General features: G+C 40.9%; 1 protein-coding gene across 3 annotated transcripts; it reads right to left on the minus strand.

Moving 5' to 3' along the window:
* Window positions 1-6,926: 6,926 nt before the first annotated feature.
* Window positions 6,927-25,351, minus strand: LOC141656423 (beta-glucosidase 18-like). 3 transcript variants are annotated; one of them, XM_074463306.1, is made up of 13 exons: window positions 25,274-25,351; window positions 13,083-13,344; window positions 12,768-12,834; window positions 12,209-12,267; window positions 11,941-12,016; window positions 11,648-11,722; window positions 10,702-10,789; window positions 10,203-10,455; window positions 9,831-9,946; window positions 9,407-9,665; window positions 8,342-8,444; window positions 8,052-8,154; window positions 6,927-7,261 (listed from the first exon to the last, which is right to left on the minus strand). In XM_074463306.1, exons 2-13 carry the CDS (start codon window positions 13,269-13,271, stop codon window positions 7,075-7,077), a joined length of 1,575 nt encoding a protein of 524 aa, XP_074319407.1. In that variant the 5' UTR covers window positions 13,272-13,344; window positions 25,274-25,351; the 3' UTR covers window positions 6,927-7,074. The 3 variants fall into 3 exon arrangements, with proteins under 3 accessions (XP_074319407.1, XP_074319409.1, XP_074319408.1); XM_074463308.1 differs by lacking the exons at window positions 12,209-12,267; window positions 25,274-25,351 and having other exon boundaries at window positions 13,083-13,291; XM_074463307.1 differs by lacking the exons at window positions 11,941-12,016; window positions 12,209-12,267; window positions 25,274-25,351 and having other exon boundaries at window positions 13,083-13,331.
* Window positions 25,352-26,493: the final 1,142 nt, after the last annotated feature.

Consider the following 26,493-nt stretch of genomic DNA (forward strand, 5'->3'; position numbering starts at 1 on the left):
GGTAATTCACGTCATTCTCCTTAGGAATCATCGCACATGCAATTAAGAAGGACGATCCCGTGGGTGTCACACCAACCATCTCAATGAGTGGATTCTGGTAAATGTTGGTTTTATAAGTCGAATCCATGAGGACCACATAAGGATAAGCCCGGAACAACTTAATCGCTTCAGGATGAGCCATGAAAATGTGAGTCAACTCTTTTGACTCCTCGGAATCAATCTCGTAGAAGTGGACGTATTTATTTTGCCACCGCTAGAGCCAACATTTGCTGAGCGGTGTTTCTTTCACCCATTTCTTCTTTCTTAATTTTCCTTGTTTCATTATACAGTTGGGTGCTTGACGGTTGAGGTTTATCGGGGGATCTCAAATGAAGACCATTTTTAATATCCCTCGGTTGAACCCCGGCCAATGTTTGTTGCCTAACATATGCCTTCTCTTCCGCGTCCAATCTCGCAAAGTGCCGATCCCCGTCCTTATAAACGGCTACGTTGTGGTTGTGTAGTCCACCACCCTCGGAGGTTAGAATGTTCCACACCACCGTCTCTTTATCATTTTTAGACACGAAATTTTGAACGGCACGAATACGAAACTTGCATGAACACTTCTGCGACCTCCTTGGCTTTTCAAGATCGTCCGTTTCTTTTGGTTTACCATGTCTTTTACACCGAAAATAACTTGCCAACAACCCGTTCTTTTTCCTATTTTTAGCTCCGTTATTTGCTTTAACCAAAGCAAACCCATTCTCGAATGCGATTTTCTGAGCCCAATTAAAAGCATCGTCACGCGTTTCGAAATCTATAGTAGTCTCGAACAACGGGTTGTAATCAATTGGATTCTCGCCAAAATCCTCCCACGATTCCTGTTACAAGCAATAAGGACTATAGTAAGACAATAAAAAGGATTAATAAACAACATAAGTTGCGTAAAACGAAAGAAAAACATGTAAAAACGAGTAATTCATGCCTAAAACATTGAATTCCAACGAGACTCAATAAACGACCGCGGCAAAACATTACTTTCCATCGATCAACCGCGGACGAACAACGAAAACCAACTTTAATCCGCGGCCAAACAATGAAAATCAACATTTGACCACGGCCAAACAACGAAATCCAACGTTTGACCACGGCCAAACATTGAATTCCAACGTTTGACCACGGCCAAACATTGAATTCCAACGTTTGACCACGGCCAAACATTGAAATCCAACGTTGGACCATGGCCAAACGTTGAAATCCAATGTTGGACCATGGCCAAACGTTGGAAATCAATGTTTGGTCCGTGGCAAACGTTGGTTTCCAACGTTTAGACCGTGGTCTGAACGTTGGTTTCCAACTTTGGCCATGGTTCATCTTTCGGGGGACATTTTTCAGATTACGCAACAAATTCTAACATTCGCTACTATTAAGTTAATACGTCAATTAATTCAACTATCGAATAGAATGAGCGATCAAAAAAAAAAAAATTGAAAAATTAAGCAAATGATTAAGTTGTTTACATACCGTTGAATCGAGATCCGACATATTGTTAATTGTTGTTATTGTTTTTTGTTTTTTATTTAGTTGAATTTGAGAGAATTTTTTTTAGAGAGATAAAGTCAAAAGGGCATTCATCGTCTTTTTTATGAAAAACGTCGTCGATATTTACTAAAACGTCGTCGATATAAATCAGCCCCCTATATTAACAAGTATTAATCATTTTTTCACCTGATGGGGCATATTCTGCACCCGCTGACCGAGTCAACACATTGAGGAAGGTCAAAGATAAAAGACAGCAAGTCAACATATTAGACAGACTAGCCGACGAAGCTCTGTCGGCCTGTCACTTGGGTCTCGGCTAGGCAACCAGCCAGCCGGGAGACATATCCGCGTACTCATATCCAAGACCCCTCGGCATGGAGTCAACCAGGCCAGCCGGCCTGCCATGGGTCCCTCGGCCGAGGGTAGAACAGTCTTTTCCACCTGCTCTGCCACTTGGCCACTACGTGACAACAGGTGAAAGTCTATAAATACTCCACTTCTCTCATTGAGAAAAGGATCCGAAATATAACCTAAACATCTCACAATCTGGTATAAACTCCCTTATCTCTCTACAATATACTTTGCCAAGTAACACACAACTTAATCCCTTTAAGTTTACTGACTTGAGCGTCGGAGTGAGTACGCTCGGTTCCAAGCCGAGCCCTCAGTTTGTTCATTATTTCAGGAGAGGCCGAAAGGAAGAGTCAAGCAAAATCATCATTCAACAAAGCTTACGTGGTCATAACACTGCTCCGAATCAACACCCGGAACATCACCATTATCCGATTTTCAACTGAGCATGGTTTATCGTTTATCGTAACCCTTAAATGTTCTCTTTTGCTTTTCAAAATCTGTGTGGCCACTTTGGCTAATCTGAGAAAGCTTTCGTGCAATTTCCGGACATTTTTGCTCCGGGACCCCGGAATCCCGAAAACCGTGTAATCGTGTATTATACACTTCAATTTTAGCCGTTCAAAATGTCGTACCGGGTCACTTTACTTTTTCTTCCTGTTTTTCAACCAAGTGTCCAGGGTCGCTTTAGAACTTACCCTATTCGATCTCGGCCCCAAATAACAAGTATAAATCCATTTTTCACGATTATACGATTTTCGCTCAAAGCTGGTTTATCGCATAACAGCACCCTCAAATGTCCTATGTTACTCCTCAAAATTTGTGTGGCCGCTTTATCTGACCTGTTAAACACTCCGAGCAATTTTCGTACATTTTTGCTCTGGGACCAAGAATCCCGAAAACCGTGTATTATACACTTTAATTTTAGTCGTTCAAGAGTTCGTACCGGGTCACTTTTCTTTTTCTTCCTGTTTTTCAACCAAGTGTACAGGATCACTTCAAGACTTAACTTATTCGATCTCAATCCCAAATAACAAGTATCAATAGATTTTTCACCATTATCCGATTTTCGCCTAAGCCTGATTATCACATACCTGCACCCTTAAATGTCCTCTGTTGCTTTTCAAAATCTGTGTGGTCGCTTTGTCTGATTCGAGAAAGCCTTCATGCAATTTTTGGACAATTTTGTTTCAGTACCCCGGGTTTCCAAAAACTGTGTATTATATACACTTTCATATGAGCCGTTCGGGAGGTACTGAGTCACATTTCTTTTTCTTACTGCTTTTCAACCAAGTGTCGAGGGTCACTTAGTGTCGAGGGTCACTTCAGAACTTAAACTATTCGATCTCAGCCCAAATAATAAATATTAATCCATTTTTCACGCTTACGATTTTCGCTCAAGGCTGGTTTATCGCATACCGGCACCCTCAAATGTCCCATGTTACTCCTCAAAATTTGTGTACCCGCTTTATCTGACCCAATAAACAATCCGTGCAATTTCCGTACATTTTTACTCCAGGACCCTGAAATCCCGAAAACCGTGTATTATAACACTTCAATTTTAGTCGTATGGGAGGTGGTACCGAGTCACTTTTTTTTTCCTCTTCCCGTTTTCCAACCAAGTGTCCAGGGTCGTTTCAGGACTTACCCTATTCGATCTCATCCCCAAATAATAAGTATTAATCCATTTTTTACGATTATACGATTTTCGCTCAAGGCTGGTTTATTGCATACTGACACCCTCAAATGTCCTCTGTTACTCTTCAAAATTTGTGTGGTTGTTGTATCTGACCCGAGAAACACTCCGTTCAATTTTCGTACATTTTTGCACCGAGACCCTGTAATCCCGAAAACTGTGTATTATACAGTACAATTTTAGCCGTTCAGAAGGTCGTATCGGGTCACTTTCTTTTCTTCATGTTTTTCAGCCAAGTGTCCTGGGTCAATTCAGGACTTACCCTATTTGATCTCAGCCCCAAATAACAAGTGGAGTATTAATCAATTTTTTTACCATTATCTGATTTTCGCCTGAGCCTGATTTATCGCTTACCGGCACCCTCAAATTTCCTCTGTTGCTTTTCAAAATATATGTGACCGCGTTGTGTGATCCGAGAAAGCCTTCATGCAATTTTTGGACATTTTTGCTTCGGTACCTCGGGTTCCCAAAAACCGTGTATAAACTTCAATTTAGCCGTTCGGGAGGTTGTACTGAGTCACTTTTTTTCTTTCTTTCTACCAAGTGTCCAGGGTCGTTTCCGGACTTACCCTATTCGATTTCAGCCCCAAATAACATTTATATTGAATCTACGATTAGGTTAACTATGTGACTACTTGGATCGATATTAGATCGGGTTAGCGTTTAGGAGATTGTTTTATGTAATATACATAAAACATAATTTAATAAACAAGTTAAAGTAACTTTGTACAAGGTTAATGTGTATAAGACAGCCTTATACATACAAGAAGTTAGTTGAACGTTTTTCTTAATCAAGTAACCAACTTTCTATTTAAAAAATACATTATTCGTATTTAAAATGTTTGTTTTACACTATTACAGTATTATGTAAGGCGACTTTACATGAGAATAACCGATAACAAAAACCGTTCTCGTTTAACTTTCTCCTTAAGGGGACATTATAGGTTTCACATAAGCCATATTATGTGCTGTTGGTCCTTTAAGATGTGCATTGTGCACCAACCAACAAGGTTATCCGTTTTCGTTTTCATATCTATTATCGTAGACGTGCTATCGCAACCACCACCCGGCCCTCATGTAAATGGTCTAATACTCTAATTCAACCTTTCCTTTTCTAACGTAGGACATACAAAGTGAGTGACATCAATCAAGTGATTCAAGTCACCAATTAATCATGGGATATAATTTCAATTTAGTATTAGTATTAAAGTTGCAACCTATTCTTGATAAGTACGTCATAAGTAGGGATGATATCGTCTCAAAACAAAATCGCGGTATTTTTTATTTGTTTAATAAAGTGGTTAGGACACGATGTGTGGGCCGAAATGAGTGACTAACTTTTCTTCTCTCTTTGCTGGTAGAAAATGAAAGATATACATTTATCGATAAGTTTCTGAAAGATGAACAAAACTTCTCGAGAATATAATATAACATATCTAATTTATGAAATTTACAATCTTACAAAGGACCTCTAGGTTCAAGCCTTGATCAGGATAGAAAGTTTAGTTACAATGTCCTTATAATTTGAAAGGGTTACAACTTACAAAGTTTGTAAAGGAAATCATGTGATTAATTAAATCAATAATTGATAATTTTGTTTTTGGTTCATAGACTATACCATCCATCGTAGTACAATTAGAAATATAGTTTTTGAATTTTAGTTATAATAAAATTCGAGTTTTTTTTTTCCAGAATTTTATTAATCGCAAAAACTGGATGGAAAATGGAATGGGTTATCTCACATACTTGATGTACTATACTCAAAGTCTCAAAAACAGAAGTGTATTAGTGAAATAAGAATATATACACAAATTGTTATATAGAATTGTCTTATGAATAATGTCGGTCCGATCACAATAAGCAGCAACACATACTCCGTATTAATTACTGTTAAAACTCATCTTATTTTGACAAGTTCACATTTTATAATAATAACCGGCATATATTTAAATAGATAAGTTATCATCATAAAAGTATTGAAGTGTCCCAATAAAGTTGAAGGTTCTATAAATTTAAGGATTGATGATTCCTTTAGGCCAATTCTTATCAAACTAATTTTATCATAAGAGGGTCCTATACAAGGAGAAAAAGGATTACGCATCTGAGGTAGTACCTCAAATTTTGTAGTTTTTGAGCATATACACATTTTTTCTGAGCATATTACCATTTATAAATATAGTTTTTGAGCAATATTATATTTTTTTAGTGTAATGTTTTAGTAAATGTGTTCAAAAAATTTATACTAAAGCAGAACTCAAAAACTTTAAAATAAAACTCAGAAAATAAACAATAAAAGGTATTACCTCAGATGTATAGTCTATGAACTGCTATACAAGAGACGTTGAAATAAATATACAAATTAATGTAAATAATAAATATTCACAAATTATTTAATAAGACTGTCTCTTAACATAAGACCAGTCCATTAACTAAGCCCACATAAAACAAATAGAGTACTCCGTAGTCCGTACTACCAGCTAATACGTAGTAATAATAACACTACTTTCGGAATGGTGACTGTCATCTTCAAAAAAATAGGAAACCAACATCCAAAGTCCCCGCCATGATGCCGACAACGACAGCCTTCAGTCCAGATCGACGACGCGCAACCCACCGCAACCTCTTCACAATCATTCAACTCAAAGCCATGATTTTTTAACGTACAATTTTAAGTTTTCAAACTAAATTTAGTAGTCATTAAACTAAAACCTTGCTTCACATAAATAAATAAATAAATAAATAAATAAATAAAAATTAGAAACCTTGAGATTTCATCGCTTTTATATGAGTTTTCAAATTAAAATTGCGAGTTTTGAAATTAAAAATATAAGATGATTAAAGGGAAGTTAAACAAAATTTCAACTTATAAAACTCATAGTTTTCAACTTAAAACTCAAAGTTTTCCATTTAAAACTCATAATTTCCACCTTAAAATTCAAAGTTTTCCATCTAAAAACACAAGTATTCAACTTTAAAACTGGAAATTTGACAATAATTACGAAACCTAGCTGTCTGATAGTCGGCGTCGAAGAGTCGTCGGCAATGAATGTCAGGATCTTCACCTTTGAGTTTTAATTGATTGGGGGAGGGATAGATCATAAACGGCAAAAGGGAGTTGACGGGAAGGACAACGGTGAAGGTGGCGAGGATGCAATTTGTTGTAGCAGTAGAGGAGGTGGTGTTGGCGATGTCGTTGGCTGCGAATGGACATGGAGGAGTTGGCTTGAAAGGGTAGTGTAGCACTGCATCGTAGGGGTTTTATATTTTTCTTTAATTTCATTTTGGTTTATCATTTATTTATTGGGCTAATCTTTTCTATTGGGCCCGTCCTATACTATAGGACGGTCCTATAGGAGAGTTGCTGATAAATATTTGAATTCGCAAAATTCAAATGGGTGACAATTAAGTACACTTGGCATACTCCTCTCGTCTTATCCATAGAGTATTATATTTAACCCGTTTTAAATTTAAAACGTTATTACCGTCTTGAAAAAAGAATTTGCGAATTAAGAATCACTTAGTAGCTCACGGTTCGCAAGAAACCCAGCGTACCACTTAGCAGATAGCTTGGGCACCCGTTTTTGTGTAGTCCGGTCCACGTAATAAAGCCCATATCTTGGTTCGTAACCGTCGGCCCACTCAAAATTGTCCATAAAACTCCATGCAAAGTACCCTTTTACATTGGCTCCTTTCCTACACACCATTTTTAAAAAAAAAAAAAAATATTTATACTCCATAGCAATTTAAAAGAACGTATTCTCATATCATTTCATTTCCTTATATTATTAAAATACTCTTCACATATATTTAATAAATAATTCTTTTAAAGTTTTGATTTTTGAACATCGATAAAAGTACCACCAATGAGTAAGGTTAATTACTTGATTTTAATTTTTTTCATACTTTCATGCATGTTACAAGCAAGATTAGTTTATAGGTGGACACATTAAAACTCTATCCGTTATAATTATTTGTTATTTACTGATTAATATACTCTTTTAAAAAAAATAAAAAGATAAATAATTGATTAGGTGGAGGAAGTAAATTAAAAAAAAATATTTATACTTCATGCAAAGTACCCTTTTACATTGGCTCCTTTCCTACATACCATTTTTTTTTTAAAAAAAATATTTATACTTCATACTTCGTAGCAATTTAAAAAAACGTATTCTCATATCATTTCATTTCCTTGTGCGATTAAAATACTTTTCACATATATTTAACAAATAATACTATTAAAGTTTTGATTTTTGAACATCGATAAAAGTACAACCAATGAGTAAGGTTAATTACTTGATTTTAATTGTTTCATTACTTTCATTCATATTAAAAGCAAGCTAAGTTTATAGGCGGACTCATTAGTAGTCTATCTGTTATAGTTATTTGTTATTTACCGATTAATATACCCTTTTAAAAAAAATAAAAAGGTAAATAATTAATTCAGATGAAGGGAGTAAATTAAAGGTTATGTTAGTATGTTTACCTTATAGCTCTACCCAGTGCTGCCATATATGTTCGGAGGTATTCGACCCGTTTGAAATCTTGTAGTAGGCCCGCCACATTTGGTGAAGTTGGTGGAGCGTACCCTAATAACCATATATTCATTCGTTACAACTTACAATGTAGCTAATGTTGTATGCCCGATTTACGATTATTAAACTAGTAAAAGGCCTTTAAATTTAATTAATTTCGTAAGAAATAATATAAATGGTACATTGGCAAAATGGGCACCTAATAAAATTAGAAGCATGAGACAATTTTATAGTTACTCACCGTTCTCGGTTACGTAAATCGAGATATTAGGATACCTCACTCTAAGATAATCAACTATTAATTCCATTCCTTCTGGTACCACAAAAAACACTTCGCATCCTGCCTGCCCACGAGTGAAAACAATCGTTGTTACAATAAATTCATACTAGTTTTAAACCCGTGTAAAATTGCACGGGTATGTATTTGGGCCGGTATTAATGTTTTTGGATGCATTTTTTTTTTTTTTTTTTTTGCATTTCTATTGTACTTATCTAGCTGGTCTAAATCAGCGATCTACATAATTAATGTTTAAACTTGTTACAAATACGTGTTCACATGCAATGGTTTAAGAGGAAATAACAAAGGATATATTTTTTAAAAAATATATCGTACTATCCAGTTTTTAAAAATTATGCATGTAATTTATTCGCATTATATGTAATTAAATCCCGTAATTAAATGTAATTCCTTCTCGTAATTAAGTAATATTATTATTATTTTTTTAAATTATGTAATTCATTTATTTGTAATTAGTTTCATTTATTCCGATTTGTAATTCATTCCGCTTATATGTCATTAATTTCATTTATTCGGAATGTATAAAATTATTTCATAGTATTATTTCATAGTATTTGTTCTAAGACGGAATTTGTCGCATGTTTGTATAGCCGGAATTCCAAAGAAATAAATACATTGCACACTAACGGGTCCCACCATAACATGTGTTTCCAAAAAAAAAGGCTGAATTAATGATGTGGCACGTTCTGGATTGAGTATTGTCTTCTGAATTAATAAAGATAAGATACTATGATACTCGTAATTGTAAACATAGCGACTATAAACATGTTTCAACCACATTTATCCTCGCGTTTAAGTTTTACTCTAGCAAAAAAAAAATCAATTGGTCCGATCGATATGAAACTCAACTTAGACAAAATATACCCGAATAATTTTTTTTTTTTTTTTTTTGGCAGCCGTAAAGATAAAATTTACATACAACAGTATGACTCTCTGAATATTTATTAGTGATCCTGAAGTCTAACAACGATTTTTTACATGATATATTAGTGTAAAATCGTTTCATACCTGTTCTCCAATTAGAACGCCATCACGAATTCCTGTTGTCTTTACAAAACCTTGAATCGGACGATTATATAGAGAAGTGCATTCTGAAGAATAGTGAAAGCAATCAATTGCATACGAAGTTGAGTAATGGTTTATTCCTATAAAGTCCACACTTCCCTTTATCAATTTAACTTCCTCTTTTGTGAACTTTGGTAACTCTTTTCCATGGTATTTTCGCATTAGAGGAGGGTACTCTCCGTATATCACCGGGTCCAAAATCCTGCATCCATCAATGACAAAACACGCCGAGATTATCAAAGGGAGGTCAAGGTGATTCTATGATTATAAGTAGAAGTCATCGTTCTTCCTTAGGTCTCCAACCATCAATTTAAGCTTAAGCTTAATATACTTCGTTAGCTAATTTATGATGATGAGGAAAACATACCATGCCACCAAATTAGTATAAGCTCTCTCAACGGCTTGGCGGCTAAAATTATCATCTCTATACGGTATATAAGATGCAGTATATGCGACAATCCCGATACGTCCATGTTGTTTAGGCTACAACAAGTACAAAAGTGTCTTTAGAATTCAAGAATAATAGGTCACAGTTTCAAATTTTCCTTACCCTATTAGAAAGCACAAAAACGGAAATGAAAATGACCAAAAGACACATTTTATTCATTCGCTCGCTTACATATAAAAAAAAAATAAGCTGGCTGATACAGTCAAATATACTACTCTGGTCAAATAAATTTGACTTATTTGCATTGTCAAGAAAAGGCCATAATATGCTTAATTAAATTAAATTTCGTACCTGAAACTGGTGACGATAAAGATGAACAGCTTTGGCATGTGCTAATAACATGTTGTGAACAACAATTAGAGGTTCGACATCTGAATTTCCGGCGGAACAATTACCAAAAGGGGCTGAACAATGCCCCGGTGGAAATGTTCCTTTCACATATGCATTATATGTGAATATATTTGGCTCATTTATAGTAACCCAATGCTTTACTCTATCACCAAATTCTTCAAAACATATCTTGGCAAAATGTACTAAATCATCCCTACATCCACAATATTAATTGCACTCATAATTAGTGGTGGAGTCAGGATTTTTTTTCTTATAATTTCGAAAAATGTTTGTAAATTTAACTAAGGACTTTGAATTTTTCCATCGTTTGCGGGGGCAAGCGCCCCTATTAAAAATATATAGCATTTGCGTTGTAAGTGAGAAATAAATCGTCATATATATAATTTCGAACGAAGAAATTATTGAAGAATAGTAAATTTAAAGGACAAATGGTGATTACTGCATCAAAGGGCTAAGCCAACCCCCATATCTTTCTTCAAGCTCTTGTGGATAATCGAAATGGTGAATCGTAACAAATGGTTCAATTCCTGCACATTTTTTTTTTTACGTCAAATGAGTTACAGGACATTACAAACTAGGCGAGGTTGTGGATTTTGAAAGGAAAACCTATTATCCACAATACCTCTGTCTTAATTATTAGAGTAGGACATTTTATAACTTCACAATTTCATGCCACCATTATAATGTTAAACTGGTCAAACTAAAACCGGCATGAAAACTTGTCAAAAGTGACTTCATTTTAAATTCTTAATAGGTAGGGTGTCAAATGTGACTATTGGCCAGCTCGTCAGCCCACCTCCCAGGCCCAGGCCGGTATAACCCGTCTCTCAAGCTGAATTTTAGCTAGCCGTCCCGGGCTTCAGTTTTAAGGGTCAAGCTACTTGGCCCTAGAATAAAAAATAGCTAGGCCCACATCCTTACGATCAATCATGGGCCAGGCTTCATGTACACGAGCTTACCTGGCCCGGCCCGTTCCCTCACACGTGGGTTGGTCCCCAACAGGATGACCGGACCAGGTCCGTGACTAGTCCCACCCAACCTGCACTTAACCAAGCTATTGCTCGGCTCTAGGCAAGCCTAGCCAAGCTCGGCCCACTAGTCGGGCCAAGCTTTAGTTTTGACAACCCGCTTAACCCGACCCTTCCTCTTAGACGCGGGTCCTGGAACATTTTTGTGATAAATCATGACGGCCTGACCCGCTTCCTCACATGGAAATGTCCCGGCCAAAGTTATGACGCCGGACGCAATGTCCACCTCTACTTCCCACGGGTCGAATGACATATTAGATGGTTTGGGTCATCTACGAATTTTTCAAGTGAGGATAAGATTAATTTATTAGCTGAGACTTGAGAGTAATAGATTACCAACTTATTTAATATTTCTACCTTTGAGTAGTAGATTGTCAATGATTTTGTTGTAGAACGCGACCCCACCAGGGTTGATCTTTCCAAACCTTCCTCCTAAACACGTCAATAAGGTTTATAGTCAATAACATAAACACAAAAGTCCGTAAAATTCTTATTCGAATAAAATAAACTAATTTTTATTAAAAAGTGACAAATTATACTCCGTAAAAGACTAAATTTTGCAAAAAGCCAATTCACATGTTAAAGTTAAAACAAAATCTTTTGTATTTTCTATGTTTCATGTGAATTAAAAAGAATGCATTTGGTGTTACTTGGTAGTATTCTTGCCCATGAAATAGAAAATCGATAAGTATCCACCCCGAGATCTTCTAATAATTTAATATCTTCCTGTAATAACAACATTAAAAACAAAATTAATTGAGAAACAATATTCCATATTTTACTTATTATAGTACTAACATTTATACTCGTATAGTCGTATGATCCTCGAGTTATAAATGGTGGCATGCAATTAATGCATTGCCACAATTAATTTTAATTAACCTATTTTCAAAAAAAAAAAAATTAAAATAAACCTACTTCGTAATGGTGGTAGTGATCATCAGCCACATCTCCATTTTCATTGTTCACTATTTTGCCTACAATAAACACCATGAGATTAAATCTAATCTGTATAAATGTAAAATCGCATTCTATAACCTAAATAGTCTCATATATATGGACAGTAAAGTAAAATAAAAACCAGTTTTACATTAACACTTGCGTAAAACGATTTTATAAAAAATAGTTTTGTTTCTACTATCATGATGAGTGGTTCACTAGGTGGATTATACATCTGATATTCTGATGTAATACAAATATACAATGATATAGTTTTTAAGGATTAAGATAAAGTTTTTGAGTTTTAATTTAACATTTTTGAGTTTTATTATAAATTTTTTGATTTCATTTACTCAAACGTGAATACACAAAAAAAATTTGATTTTTGACATCATAAAACTAAAATGTAATTTATAAACTCTATAGAACTCAAAACAATACACAAACTAAAAAACTCATTAAATGTGATAATGTAAAATCTTTTTTCTTGTTCTTTACACAAGATATCTTAAACAAACTTAGAAAAATGTTAACGTACCAGGCGTATGAGAAAAAACATCCCAATTACTAAGCCCTTTTTCATCCGCTAGATAAGCTCCTTCTACCTTCAATCACCCCAATAATCAAATTTATCATTCACAAATACCTACCTATATACTTCATAAAAAATAAAAGAGTGTTTGAAATTGTCGGGTGGAAACTGGAAAGAGAGTGGGTCGACATTTGACAATATATGTCAAAGTCGATTTGAGGGCTCAGACAGACTCGTGTTAATTGGGAAGGCGACTAATGAAGAAATCGAAACAGTATGAGAAACACAATATCTTTCTATAACTAAGAACGTAGAAATTACCTGATAAGCTGAAGTCGCGACTCCAAAGACGAAATCTTTAGGAAACATTGATCTTTGGATAATTCCTTCATCATCTTCATTGCTAATTGGACTTTTTTCATTGATTGTTTTGTAAGGGGATGCCAAAACTAAAAGCATAGGAGAAAATATCAAGAATAACAAAACAATAAATGGCTTGGCCACCAACATTATTATTGATTTTTCTTGTTGAATTTGTGGCACAAAGATAAGCAATGCCTACCTATCAAGGATTAGATACGGACTTGCTTTAATAGGGAAATACATACACATAAGGACATAAGAGTTGGTTTGTGTGTTCTTCAAACTGGTCATATCCGTTTTAAGTGTAAAAGGGTTAAATACTATCCTATATAGGTAAATCAGATAAGAGTTTGTCATTCACTAGACATTATGTTTTTCTTTTTCTTTCTTTTTTCGTCACATTCATCTATTTGACCTATTTATTGTTTAAAACTGATATATTCGCCATAAATAAGATTTTTTTGTGCACATAATGAGGTGTATTTCAGGTTGTATCTAAAAACTGAAAAACTACCTGTTCCGGGTGTAATTCCAGAGCAAGTATTGTTACCACCCGTGGCTTGTAGAATGACGTCTTCGCTTGAATCCTCCTTGCGGTCTCCTGAAACGATGAACAAACTAAGGGCTCGGCTTTGGCCGAGCGTACTCACTCCGACGCCCAAGTCAGTAAACTTAGAGAGACAAGTTGTTGTTACTTGGCTAAATATATGTTGTAGAGAGAGAAGGAAGATATTACCAGATGAATAGTGATTCTTAGGTTTAATTGTGGATCCTTTCCTCAATGAGGATTGAGGAGTATTTATAGACTTTCACCTTTTGTCACGTAGTGGCCAAGTGGCCAAGTGGCTAGCAGGTGGAAAGACCGTTCTACCCTCGGCCGATGGACCTATGGTAGGCCGGCCGAGGGGTCTTGGATATGAGTACGCGGATATGTGTCCCGGCTGGCTAGTTGCCTGGCCGAGACCCAGGTGACAGGATGATGAGCTTCATCGGCTAGGCTGTCTAAGTCGTTGACTTTGCTGTGGATATCTTTGACCTTGCTCAATATGTTGACTTGGTCAGCGGTGCAGAATATGCCCCATCAATTTGCCCCCAGCGTAGTCTATGCCGTGGTATGGGCTCCGATGTATGTTGAGCGTATATTCTGCGCAAGTAATTTGTAAAAATTCTTCTGTATCGGCTTCTTCTACCTTGGCCTGGTTCTGCTTAGGACGTACCATATCCCCCCTCTACATCGATGTGTAAAGGGCATCCGATGTGGAAAAGGAAGTGACGCTGGCCGAGACCAGGGTTGAGAGCGCCGGTTGTTTTTGATTGCCCCCCGGCCGGTGCTTCCTAGCTTGGTTGATCATGTGGCCGGCGGAGAGCAGATACTTAGGAATTTGTCGAGGAAGATGAATGGGCAAAGAGATATGAAGGGGCGTGTTGAAGACGCTTGGTCACTGTTGCATTGATTGACGTTCAACTGTTGCAACGATTGACATTACGTGGTTGCATGTCCGACACGTGTCTGTTCGCTGATTGGCTGACGCTTCATGGGCTGTGCCCTGATTGGTCCTTCTTCATGGGCTTTTCCCTATAAATAGGGCGGTTATTCCGTGAAATTGGCTACCAATTTCATTTTCTCAAATTTTTCTCCAAAATTTTCATCTCTCCAAACTTTCAAGGGCTTCTTTTTCTTCTAATTTTCAGAGTTGTCACCTCGGCTAGCGCTTTTCTTCAAGGTAAACAAACAGATTTTTTCTCAATCTCTTGTTTCGTTATGTAATCATTACTATCATGTCTTCTGCTGACGCCGGGACTAGCACTTCTGCGCCGGGGGGTTCCCCGTCGCGTCTTGATGAGGAGGGGATACTAGATGCCATCCCGATAAGGTTTGGGGGCCCTAGGTCTCCTTCTCCCGTAGTTGATCCAGCAATTTTGGAGGAATGGGAGGATGAGGATGAGGATGCTGATGATGATGAGAGGACTTCTTCTGATGGTGAGAGGCCGCCTGTCCCGGATCATGGCGAGGCCTGCACGACTGGTCTCAACCGTGTCTGGACCAATAAATTCGCCAGCTGTTCCGGTGGGACTCTTTTCGATGGCCATTTCTCCTTTGGTGAGGGGTAGAAAAATTGTTATCCCTGAGGAGGGTCAGGCGGTCTGTTGCCCTCCCCCGGGTCATATCGGCGTATATATCAGGCACATGGAGTATGGGCTCCGGTTTCCTTTGAATAAACACGTCATGGCCATCGTCAAAGCTATGAACGTCGTTGTGGCTCAACTGCATCCGTTGGCCATTAGGACGATAGTTGGCTTTGTGTGGCTCTATCTCTTTAGGGGGGAGGTCCCAACAGTTAACTTATTCCGCCGCCTTCATCATCTTCGGCCGTCAATCGCCGGTAAAGTGGGGTGGTACAGCGTGCAGACGGAGCCAGGCTACGTCTCCGTGTCCAAGCTTACTTCTTGCAAGGACAGACAACGGCGATGGGTGTACGTCCAAGTGCCGGAGGACTACCCGTTGCCTCGGTCTTTCCAGAGCCTTGTTTACTTGCGATGTGAGAACCGGGAAGAGTATGAGGAATGTATCTCCCGGGGTAAGGTTAAGATGGACGCTTCGATGGTCCCTCTTACCGCGGATGAGAAGCGGGCGATGCCGCTGTTTGATGCTCAGAAGGGATGGCTGCCCCCGACGCAGATTATTCTTCAGGATGAGCTGCTTTGCCGCGTCGGCCTCATACCGGCCCTCAACCAGGGTGAGTGGGGTCGGTGTGAGGCCCATCTTTGCCTGTTATGTTCCCGTTTAAAAGCTTTGTTTTACTTCTTTCATGTAACTCTTGTTTGATTTCTTGCAGACCGGTTTGGCCAGGATCTGTCTGAGAGGACCTTGAAGAGGTTAGGGCTTGATAAGGACGGGAAGGTTGTTCAACGGCGTCCTACGGCTGACGCGCGTGATCGCAGACTGGCTCCCAACGAACTTATGGACAAGCAGCTGAGGGCATTGGATCCGGCGGCGGCCCATGCACGGGTTTTCGGAGGCGTGCCGAAGAGAGCAAAGAAAGCAGCGTCCAAGTTGGCGACGGCGTCAGTGCCGACTCCCTCTTCGACCCCAGCGGTCCAGAAGGAGCAATCGCCCAAACATGTGGAGGTCGTCGATATCTTTGGGGAGGGGGTGACCGTTGCAAAGGGCCCTCCTCCTCCGAAGAAGAGAAAAGAGCCACCGTCTGCTCCTACCGTTGCCGGGGAGAAGTATGACTCAGCCGGCCCTCCATTTAAGAGGGTCCAGACTGGTACGGATCTAACTTGCGGTTCAGACCTAGCTGGTTCGTTGGACATTCCCGATGATAGACTCTCTGATGTGTCCATGCATGTTGACGTGGATGCTCTGTGTAAATTTTTTGTAGATCCGCCGTCGGCAGTTGCCGCTCTCACTGAGCGGCAGTTGGAGAAGCAGCCTGAGAAGGCGGATGATAGAAGGGCCACCGCTGACTCCTTACCTCAGAAGATTCCCTCCACCGAGCTTGTGGCTGAGGGTACGAGAATCTACCAGAGGCTGGCGAAGTGGACTCAGCTAGCCGGCTCCCACATAATGGAGCAAGAAAAGGCCATGGCCAAAACTGGGCCATTGATTGATCGGCTTAAGCTTGATCTCTCCGCTGCAAAGGGGGAAGCTGGGAAGGCTAAACTGGACCTTCTTGCTTCCCGGAAGCGTGAGGAGGAAGCTAAGAAGCTGCTATTGGCCGAGAGGGCCAAAGTCGAGGCTGCTGATGCCGCCACCGCCAGGTTGACGGAGGAGCGGGACAGGTATAAGGGCGCTCATGACGCCGTGGTTGCCAAGAGGGAAGAGTGGAAGGATCTGTACGATTCCCAGTCGGAGGCGCACAGGGGCACAAGGGCTATCCTTGCTCAAAAGGAGAAGGATATTGAGATGCTTCAAACTGAGCTTATCCCTAAAATGTGCGCCCAATTCCGAGACCAGGCCGAAGAAGCGGCCAGGGAGGCAATCAAGAAGCTCTTCCCCGAAGGATCCTTCCCGTGGGATAAATTTGAACATCTTCTGGACGAGATGGCCGACGCTGCGGAAACAGCGGCTGCGGAGAAGGCGGAGGCGGCGAAGGAGGGCTCAGATAGCTGAGGCCAAGGCGGCCTATGATGCAAAGGTGAAGGAGGCCGAAAAGGAGGCTGAGAGGCTGAAGGCAGCCGGGGATGACGAGCCTTCTCCGAAGTCGGCCACCAAAGATGACGCTGCTGCTTCCGATGGAGGGCAGCAGCAGGCATAGGGAGACGGGCGGTCGTCACCAGACTCACCCGGCGTCTCGGATAGCTTCAGCTGTTCGGGGGCCAACTATTGAGCCTTTCCTCCCTGCCATCTTTTGGCGTTTCAAGTGATATGTTTGTAATCTTTTGCTTTTCTTTTGTTTTGTTTGTAAAACTCTTGGTAGGTTGTGTTTAGGCTTATCCCTATGGGGACGGCCGTCGTCTGTATTCTCCTTGTAATTATTTTCAATAAAGTTTGTCTTATTGGCCCTTGGCTTTGGCCGGGGCTTTGATCACAATTCTTCACTTGTCTTCTTGCGTTATTAATTGAGTGCCTTCGTTTTTACCTTCGGTATGACCGAGGCAGTTTGAATGCATATCTCAACTGCGTTTAACGTCTTTATCGCATCGACCGATGTGTCCCCGTCGCTCTCGGCTTTGGCCGAGGTAATCGGGGTTACGGCTCGATAGCGTTCGTAACTGTAGGCATATTGATCGCTAGATTTGCGTCTCAACTGCACTGAGTATACGTTTCTTCTAGCGTATCGGTCGATGTGTCCCCATCGCTCTCGGCTTTGGTCGAGGTAATCGGGGTTACGGCTCGATAGCGTTTGTAACTGTAGGCATATTGATCGCTAGATTTGCGTCTCAACTGCACTGAGTATACGTTTCTTCTAGCGTACCGGTCGATGTGTCCCCGTCGCTCTCGGCTTTGGCCGAGGTAATCGGGGTTACGGCTCGATAGCGTTCGTAACTGTAGGCATATTGATCGCTAGATTTGCGTCTCAACTGCACTGAGTATACGTTTCTTCTACTTGGGGTGACTGCTAGGTGTCGACCGTCGGCGTCTACCTTGATACGACTATGGAGGGGATGAACACTTTGATGGAAAACTTGGATGATTCTTTATTAGGTATAAACATGCGTTGGGGTGTCAACAATTGTTTTGGACACCTCCGCCGCTATACAAAGTATTTCCTGAGATTGTCGGTGTTCGAATGGCTCATCAAAGGCACACCCTCCATGTCCGTCAGCCGGTAAGTACCCGGTCTCATCTCTTCAACCACTTTGTAGGGGCCCTCCCAGTTGGCCGTCAGTTTGCCATGAATGTTTCCTTTGTTGGTGGCGGCCGACTTCCTTAGGACCAGATCCCCTACTTTTAAGTCCCTTTTGTGGACTCTTCGGTTGTAGGCTCTTCTCATCCGGTTTTGGTATATTGCCAAGTTGAGGCGTGATGTATCTCGGCTTTCTTCGACCAGGTCTAGGGAGGCTCTCAGGCCTTCCTCATTTCCAACTGGATTAAAGGTAGCCGTTCTAAATGTTGGCACTGTTGCTTCAATTGGCAGGACTGCTTCGGACCCGTAGACTAAGTGGAAGGGACTGTACCCCGTTGCTTCCTTCTCCGTGGTCCGAAGGGAGCATAGGACGCCGGGTAGTTCATCGGCCCATCTTCCCTTAAGGTCTTCGACTGTCTTTTTCAAACCGTTGAGGATTGTTTTATTGGCTGCCTCCGCCTGTCCGTTGCTCTGTGGGTGGCAGACGGAGGAGTATGCAAACTTGACGCCAAGCTCTTCTAACCAGTTCATTATCAGGTCACTCCAAAACTCTCGGCCGTGGTCAAATACCATGACTTGGGGCAACCCAAAACGAGTTATAACATTTTCCCAGATTACCTTTCTGACGGCCGTTGTGGTCTTTGCCGGTACCGCTACAGCTTCAACCCATTTGGTGAAGTAATCGACGGCGACGATCAATAACTTTCTTCCTCCAGAGGCCGTTGGAAATGGCCCTAGCAGATCCATCCCCCACTGTACGAAAGGGAGGGGATTGAGCACCGTTTGTAGGTCCCGGGAAGGAGCATGTATCACCGGAGCATGCATCTGACAGTTTGTGCATTTCTTGGTCTTTGTTCTGGAATCTTCAAGCATGGTGGGCCAGAAGTACCCGGCTCGGAGAGCTTTGTGGGCTAGCGTTCTTGCCCCCATGTGGTGTCCGCAGATGCCTTCGTGGATCTCTGTCAGTATTAGCTCTGCGTCGGCTGGACCGACACACTTCAAGAGTGGTCTTATTACGGATCTTCTGTATAATTCTCCTTCAAACAACAAGTACCTGGCAGCGATCCTTCTTATCTTCGGAGACAGACTGCGGTTATCCGGTAATTCATTTGTGAGTTAGTATTTCATGATCGGAGTCATCCACGTCGTCTCGGCCTCGATGTTGCCCACCATGCAGAGTGTGTCAGTAATGCTTTTAGCGGTCCTGATATCCACTAGCACGGTTCGGCTGATATTCTTGATGGTTGAACTGGCAAGTTTTGAGAGAGCGTCGGCTCGGTTGTTCTCGGACCTGGGGATGCACTGAATTTTGAAGAACTTCAATTTTGCTGTGTCTGCTTTCACCCTTTCCAGGTATCTTACCATTCCGTCGTCTCGAGCCTCATACTCTCCTCTGATTTGGTTAGTTACCAAGAGAGAGTCTGTCTTCAACACAATATGCTCTGCCCCGGCAGCTCTTGCTAGCTCGACTCCTGTTATCACCGCCTCGTATTCGGATTCGTTGTTTGAGGCTGGGAAGGTAAATTTCAAGGCGTACTCAAACTCGTCCCCGTTTGGGCTGATGATAAGGATGCCGGCGCCCGAGCTGTTCGTTGTGGAGGACCCGTCGGTAAATACTTCCCATACACCGGGATGTACTTCTTCTTGATATGTGCACTCGGCCAGGAAGTCTGCAAGTGCCTGTCCCTTTATCGAGGGCCTCGGCTTGTATTGAATGCCGAAGCCGGATAGCTCTACCGCCCATTTGATAAGCCTACCAGATTGTTCGAATTTTTCTAATGCCTTCTCCAATGGCTGGTCGGTTAAGACCGTCACGGGATGCGCGTCGAAGTAAGGTTTCAGTTTTCTCGCGGCTACGACGACAGCGAAGGCTGCTTTCTCAATCAGCGGGTAATTTCTTTCGGCGGGCAGTAATGTATGGCTGATAAAGTAGATTGGGTGTTGCTGCTTGTCTTCTTCTCTGACGATCACGGCACTGACCGTGGCCGAGGTAACTGCTATGTATAGGTATAGCGTCTCCCAAAGATTGGCCTAGACGGGGTTGGCAGTGTCAGAAGGTGAGCTTTCAGTTGCCTGAAAGCTGTGCTCTGTTCCTCCCCCCAGCTGAAATCTTTATTCCCCTTCAATACTTTGAAGAAAGGGGTGCTCTTGTCGGCGGACCGAGAGATGAAACGGGCTAGAGCCGCCATCCTCCCGGTCAGTATCATGACCTCTTTTCGATTTCTTGGCTCCGGCAGGTCTAGGATTGCTCGGACTTTGTCTGGATTGGCATCAATTCCCCTGGCGCTGACAAGTACGCCGAGGAACTTACCTGCCCGGACACCGAAGTTGCATTTCATTGGGTTGAGCTTCATCTTGTATTCCCTTAGTGAACAAAATGTCTCGTGTAAATCGGCCAAGTGCTCGCTGTCAGACTTGCTTTTTACAATAGCATCGTCGACGTAGGCCTCAATGTTTCGCCCTTTTTGGTTTTGGAACACTTTGTCCACCAGTCTTGTGTACGTTGCACCGGCATTCTTCAAACCAAACGGCATCATTTTATACATGTATGTGTCGTTAGCGGTGATGAATGCGCATTTAGGCATGTCTTCCTCGGCCATGAATACCTGGTGATATCCCGAGAAGGCGTCCAGCAGGCTCAGCATGGTGTAGCCCGCCGTGGCGTCAATTAAACTGTCTATTCGAGGCAAAGGATAACAATCTTTGGGGCATGCCTTATTGAGGTTGGTGAAATCTACACACATTCTCCATGCCCCCGATGATTTCCTCACCATTACAACATTGGCTAACCACTCCGTATAAGTACAGGGCATGATGAAGCCCGCCGCTAATAACTTATCTACTTCGGCTTTGATGGCTTCATCCTTCTCGACTGAGGAGTTCCTCATTCTCTGCTTGACAGGGCGAGCGGTGGAGAGTACGTTCAGCTTGTGAACAATCACCTCCCGGCTCACGCCTGGCATCTCGGCCGCTGAGTAGGCGAAAACCTCTTTATTCTTCCTCAGCAGGTCCAGGAGGTCGGCTCTGAATTTTGGTTCCAGGTTGACACCGACAGTTACGGTGCGGCCTGGGTCAATCTCCACCTCCTCGGTCTCTGCTCCTTCGACCATGCCGATGGTTCGGTCGTTCTCGGATCTGGGAATGTACTGTATCTGGAAGGATTTTAACCTTGAAGCGCCAGCTCTCACCCTCTTTAGACACCTTATCGTCCCATGGTCCCGAGCTTCGTACTCTCCTCTGATCTGGCTGGTCACTAGGAGTGAATCTGTTTTTACCATGACATGCTCCGCCCCGGCGGCTTTAGCTAGCTCGACTCCGGTTATCACCGCCTCGTACTTGGATTCGTTGTTTGAGGCCAAGGAGGTAAGCTTTAAGGCGTGCTCAAACACGTCTCCGTTTGGGCTGATAATAACGATGTCGGTCTTCGAACTATTCGCCGTGGAAGGGCCGTTAGCGTATACCTCCCACACGCCGGGATCCTTCTCGTTCTTTGAGACGAGCTTATGCGCTTCCCCCCGGTCCGAGACATACATCAATGTCAGGGCCCGGATGGACATCACAGCGTCGGCCTCGCTCAAAGCGACCCGGCCTATGAGAACGTTGTAGTCAGACGAGCCGTCAATGACCACGAACTCAGACATAACATTCTTGGCTGCACTCCCCTCGCCGAACCTCACCGGCAGTCGGATTCTCCCCATGGGTATCAGGCCGGCCCCAGAAAAGCTGTATAATGGGTTAGTGCAGGGGTTCAGGTCCTCAACCTTCAAGCCGAGGTTGAGAAAACACTCTCTGTACATGACGTTTGTATAGGCGCCCGTGTCAATCAGGCACCTCTTTACTAGGTGATTGGCTATGTCCAGGTGGACTACAAGTGGGTCGCTGTGAGGAGCGATGACTCCCTCGTAGTCTTTCTTCCCAATAGTCATGTCGGGGATGTTGGAAGCGGGGGTTGCTGTGTTGGGCACAAAGTTGATGGCCTGATATAGTTTATTCAGGTGCCGTTTGTGCCCATGAGCGAACCCACCGTTCTCGTTCGTTGCCCCCGATGACCACATGGATTACTCCTATCCGTTCGAAGACGGATTTCTCATTTGTCCCGCCGACATCTATTTTTTGGCCTCCGGCAACGTATTTGCCGAGGTTCCCCTTCCGGATCAGCTCTTCAATGGCATTTTTCAGATGCCGACAGTCGTTAGTTAAGTGGCCGGTGTGGCCGTGGTACTCACAGTAGTGGCTCGTGTCACCGTCACTTCTCGGCCTAGGGGGTCTTTCCCACTTCTGACCCTCGTTTTTTCTTAGGGCGAAGACCTCTGCGGCAGATACGACCAGGGGGGTGTGATCATTGTATTGCTTTCGGTAGTACGGTGCCGAATTCACCCCGGCGCCCGCCGAGTTCTTATTCATGGCAAACTGATCAGACCGTGGCCTATTACTGTCACGGCGTCTTTCCTCCGGCTTATCCACCCGGTGGCTCCTCTTCTCTGAATGCTCGGCCTCGCTGGGGCCTACCCAGGTTTTGTGATAGTCCTCCACCTTAATGGCTTGATCAGCCAATCTTCTGGCGGCGTCCAAGGTCAGGCCGTCGCACCTGATGAGCTCGTTTTTTAAGTCTCCCCTTGGGAGGCCTTTCATCAGTGCGAAGGCTGCCAGTTCGGGATTAATCTCCCGAATCTGTTGAACCTTGGCGTCGAACCTCTTCACATAGCTTCGTAGAGACTCGCCCCCCTCCTGTCTGATAGTTAGGAGATCCGATGTCTCCACGACCCTTCTCTTGTTGCAAGAGTACTGGTCTAGAAAGGCGTCCCTTAGGTCGGCGTAACAGTATACCGAGCCATCGGGCAGCCCCTTATACCAACTTTGAGCCATCCCATGCAAGGTCGTCGGGAAGACTCGGCACCAGACCTCATCGGGTTGTTCCCACACCGACATGTACGACTCGAAAGTTTCGGCGTGGTCGGTGGGGTCGCTATCCCCTTTGTATGTGAGTGCCGGCAACTTCAGCTTGGTTGGTACCGCGGTTTCAAGGACATAGGCACTGAGGGGCTGTCTGACCACGTGTCGAACGACACGCGGCGATCCGCTCCTCGCATTCCTAGTACGGATTCTCTCCTCGTAGCGAGAAGGACTTCTCCTCCGACTCTGGTGAGTCGGGCTTCTTCCCCAACTCTGGTGAGTTGGGCTTCTTTCGCTCCTCCGGGGTGTGCCTCGTTTGTGCCGCGGCGACGCTGTCCTCTCACGAGTGCGAGAAGGACTTAGGTCTACCACGACCACTTTGGGCTCCTCCGGCGTCTTGGAAGTTGATAAGGTAGCTAATTATTTAACAAAAAAACGTTCACTAAATCTAGCTGGAAAGATAGCTGATTTTTGATAAAATAACATAAAAATATATAATAAGTATTTGGATAAACTGATAACTTATACTCCCCCATACTCTCTATCCTCTTCCCTTTATTTGTTGGCACGGGTATTAAGGCGAGAAATGAAATAAGAGTAAAAGAGTTGAGTGAGGTTTGGTGATAGAAAAGAGGTATGGATAATTAGGAGTTAAATAAGGAATTATGGGGCCAAAACATTAAGGAAATTAATAAAATATGGGTAAAAGAGTTGGGTGAGGTTTGTTGATAGGAGAGAGTGATGAATAAAATAAGAGTAAAAGTTTCCAAAATAAGAAAGAGGAAGAAAACCTGAATAATCCGTTTAAGAAAATAGGGAAGAAAATAGTGAATAGGAGGGAGTACCTACTACAACACCATTTTTCAAAACTTACTTAAGATAACTTTTTCTTAAAACTTATACCTGCAATTTTATTTTATTTTTCAAACTTAATACCAAATCTAAAAAAAATATAAAAAGACCGTTTTGTCCTTAGTTAATCTATCCACCATGTAGATACCTGTACCTATTGGTACTGATATTTGTAGAGGTACCGCCAACCACCCGATGATAATAGGACACATGTATATTCAATGACGTTGCTCGTCATACGGATGTGAAGCAGGATTACGTCGACGGTTTTAGTTAATTTAAATAATCATTTACATTAACATTTCGAAATGTCTTGGAATAAATAGTTAGTTATTTCTTTACATTTATGTTTTGAATAATTTATGAATTAAAAGTTTTAAAGTAAATTAAAAATTACCCTTTTTAAAATTCTGTTTTCTAAAATTTCTCCCTTGTATAATTTTTTCCTAAAATTACTCCCGTAATATGCCTTTTTATAAAAAAATTGCTTCAAAACTACAATTTAGGTGGACTTATTACGTCTGTTTTTGAACTTATTCTATATTGTTATACGTTTCAAAGTATAAATTGACTAAGACACAAACAAAATAAGTCCATAAAATGACGGAATAAGTAACTTAAGTTGGTGTTTTGAAGCTATTTTTGATAAAAGTGCATTTTAAGAGAGTAATTTTTGGAAAAAAAAAATTATACTCCGTACATCAATGGTAACATTGAGAATCTTGGCACTATTCATGGTCATAGGGAATCTTCGATATTATCCTTAATCTATAAGACAAAATATAGTCATGTGAGATCTTGTTTTATTTATCGTCACGAATGCTATAAGAATATCAATTTTTTATAATTTTTATAATTTTTAATAATGTGTAACTAAAGATATTCACGTTGCAAAACGTGTCTCGACAAGTGTGAAAAAGTCAATGTTACCATTGGTGTGGTATGGAGGGAGTATAGTAATTTTAAGAAAATGGATTTAAAAAGGGAGTAATTTTTAATTTATTCAAAGTTTTATTTCATTTATTATATATTTTGAATGATTTAAATGATATTTATTTCATTCGATTTATTTTTCGAGTTTTATTTTAAAAGAATAGATGGTTTGGCCACCAACATTGATTTTTCTTGTTGAATTTGTGGCACATAAATAAGCAATGCCTAGCTATCAAGGATAGATATTATGGCCTTGCTTTAATAGGGAAACACATACCCATAAGAACATAAGAGTTGGTATTCTTTCTTTATTAGGTCACTTGAGAGAGGTTTCTCAATAAACTTATCGATAGACCAATTATAAATTAATAGAAAAATAGTAAAAATAAATAAAATGGGTATACGTATATTATTTAATGGGGCACTAATAAAAATGGATACAATACAAGATAAAATAAGTACGATTGTTATGAAAGCTTGTATGAAATAGATAGTATACATATTTTGAGCCTCAATCTATAATAGAGTTATAGAAGGGGTACAAAAACATACACAAAGAGGTACAAAAGGTGGTCTCTTAATAAGTTAATGAGAGACTGTCTCTCCAAAGTTTTCACAAATAGGATTATGCATACAGTTATATATAGAGCATTGTACAACCAAGGTATAAAAATCTGAGCTTATATGTATTTTTTCTGAGTTAATTCAAACATATTTTTAATGTGTAAATGGATGAGTTTAGACTTCAGATACTTTCTGATAAAGCTCATATTCTTTAACATAAAGCTCGAATACTTTATTACAAATTTCGAATTCTATACCGTACAACTGATTGTATAATCCAGGAATTGCCTTTGGAGAAATTGTAGCATTTGGACTCAATATAGCCGTTGGATTAGTTATAACCGTTGGATTAGAAATATAGCCACTCATATGACATATCGCTCTGAAAAATGATCTTATTGAGCATATTTGGCGAAACTTCCGTAACTTATAATAATGATCATAAACTCTCCAATTAAAAGTCAAGATACACGAAGAATGATCTTACTTGGACGGTATAATAATATTATTAATAGATTTTATATGTGACCTGTCAATTTCATATCATAAAAATCATTGAAATTGATATGGCAATGACTAATAATACTCCCATCTTTTTTCTTTGCCACATAAATATTACTCCGTACTACGTTTTTGAATTCACTTAATTGTATGAAGTATATAGTCATTTTTTTTTGTGTAAATAGAGCCACAATAACAAATTTAATGTCGCCTTGGATTTTAACTCAGGTCATTGAGTACAACCCTCTCGATACTCAGAGAGTCATGACTTCACCCACTAATTTAGCTGACATTTATGCTCATACAAAAAAAATCATAATTATGCTAAATAT

This window comes from Silene latifolia, chromosome 5 (assembly GCF_048544455.1).
Source record: "Silene latifolia isolate original U9 population chromosome 5, ASM4854445v1, whole genome shotgun sequence".
NCBI lineage: Eukaryota > Viridiplantae > Streptophyta > Magnoliopsida > Caryophyllales > Caryophyllaceae > Silene > Silene latifolia.

What these genes read in the sequence shown, in the direction of transcription:
- LOC141656423 (XM_074463306.1), bottom strand. Translation starts at nt 13,271, where the DNA reads ATGTTGGTGGCCAAGCCATTTATTGTTTTGTTATTCTTGATATTTTCT. An exon ending in TCGCGACTTCAGCTTATCAG is followed by an intron (nt 12,835 to 13,082) that starts GTAATTTCTACG and finishes GGGTGATTGAAG; the next exon opens with GTAGAAGGAGCTTATCTAGC. An exon ending in GATTTACGTAACCGAGAACG is followed by an intron (nt 8,155 to 8,341) that starts GTGAGTAACTAT and finishes TATGGTTATTAG; the next exon opens with GGTACGCTCCACCAACTTCA.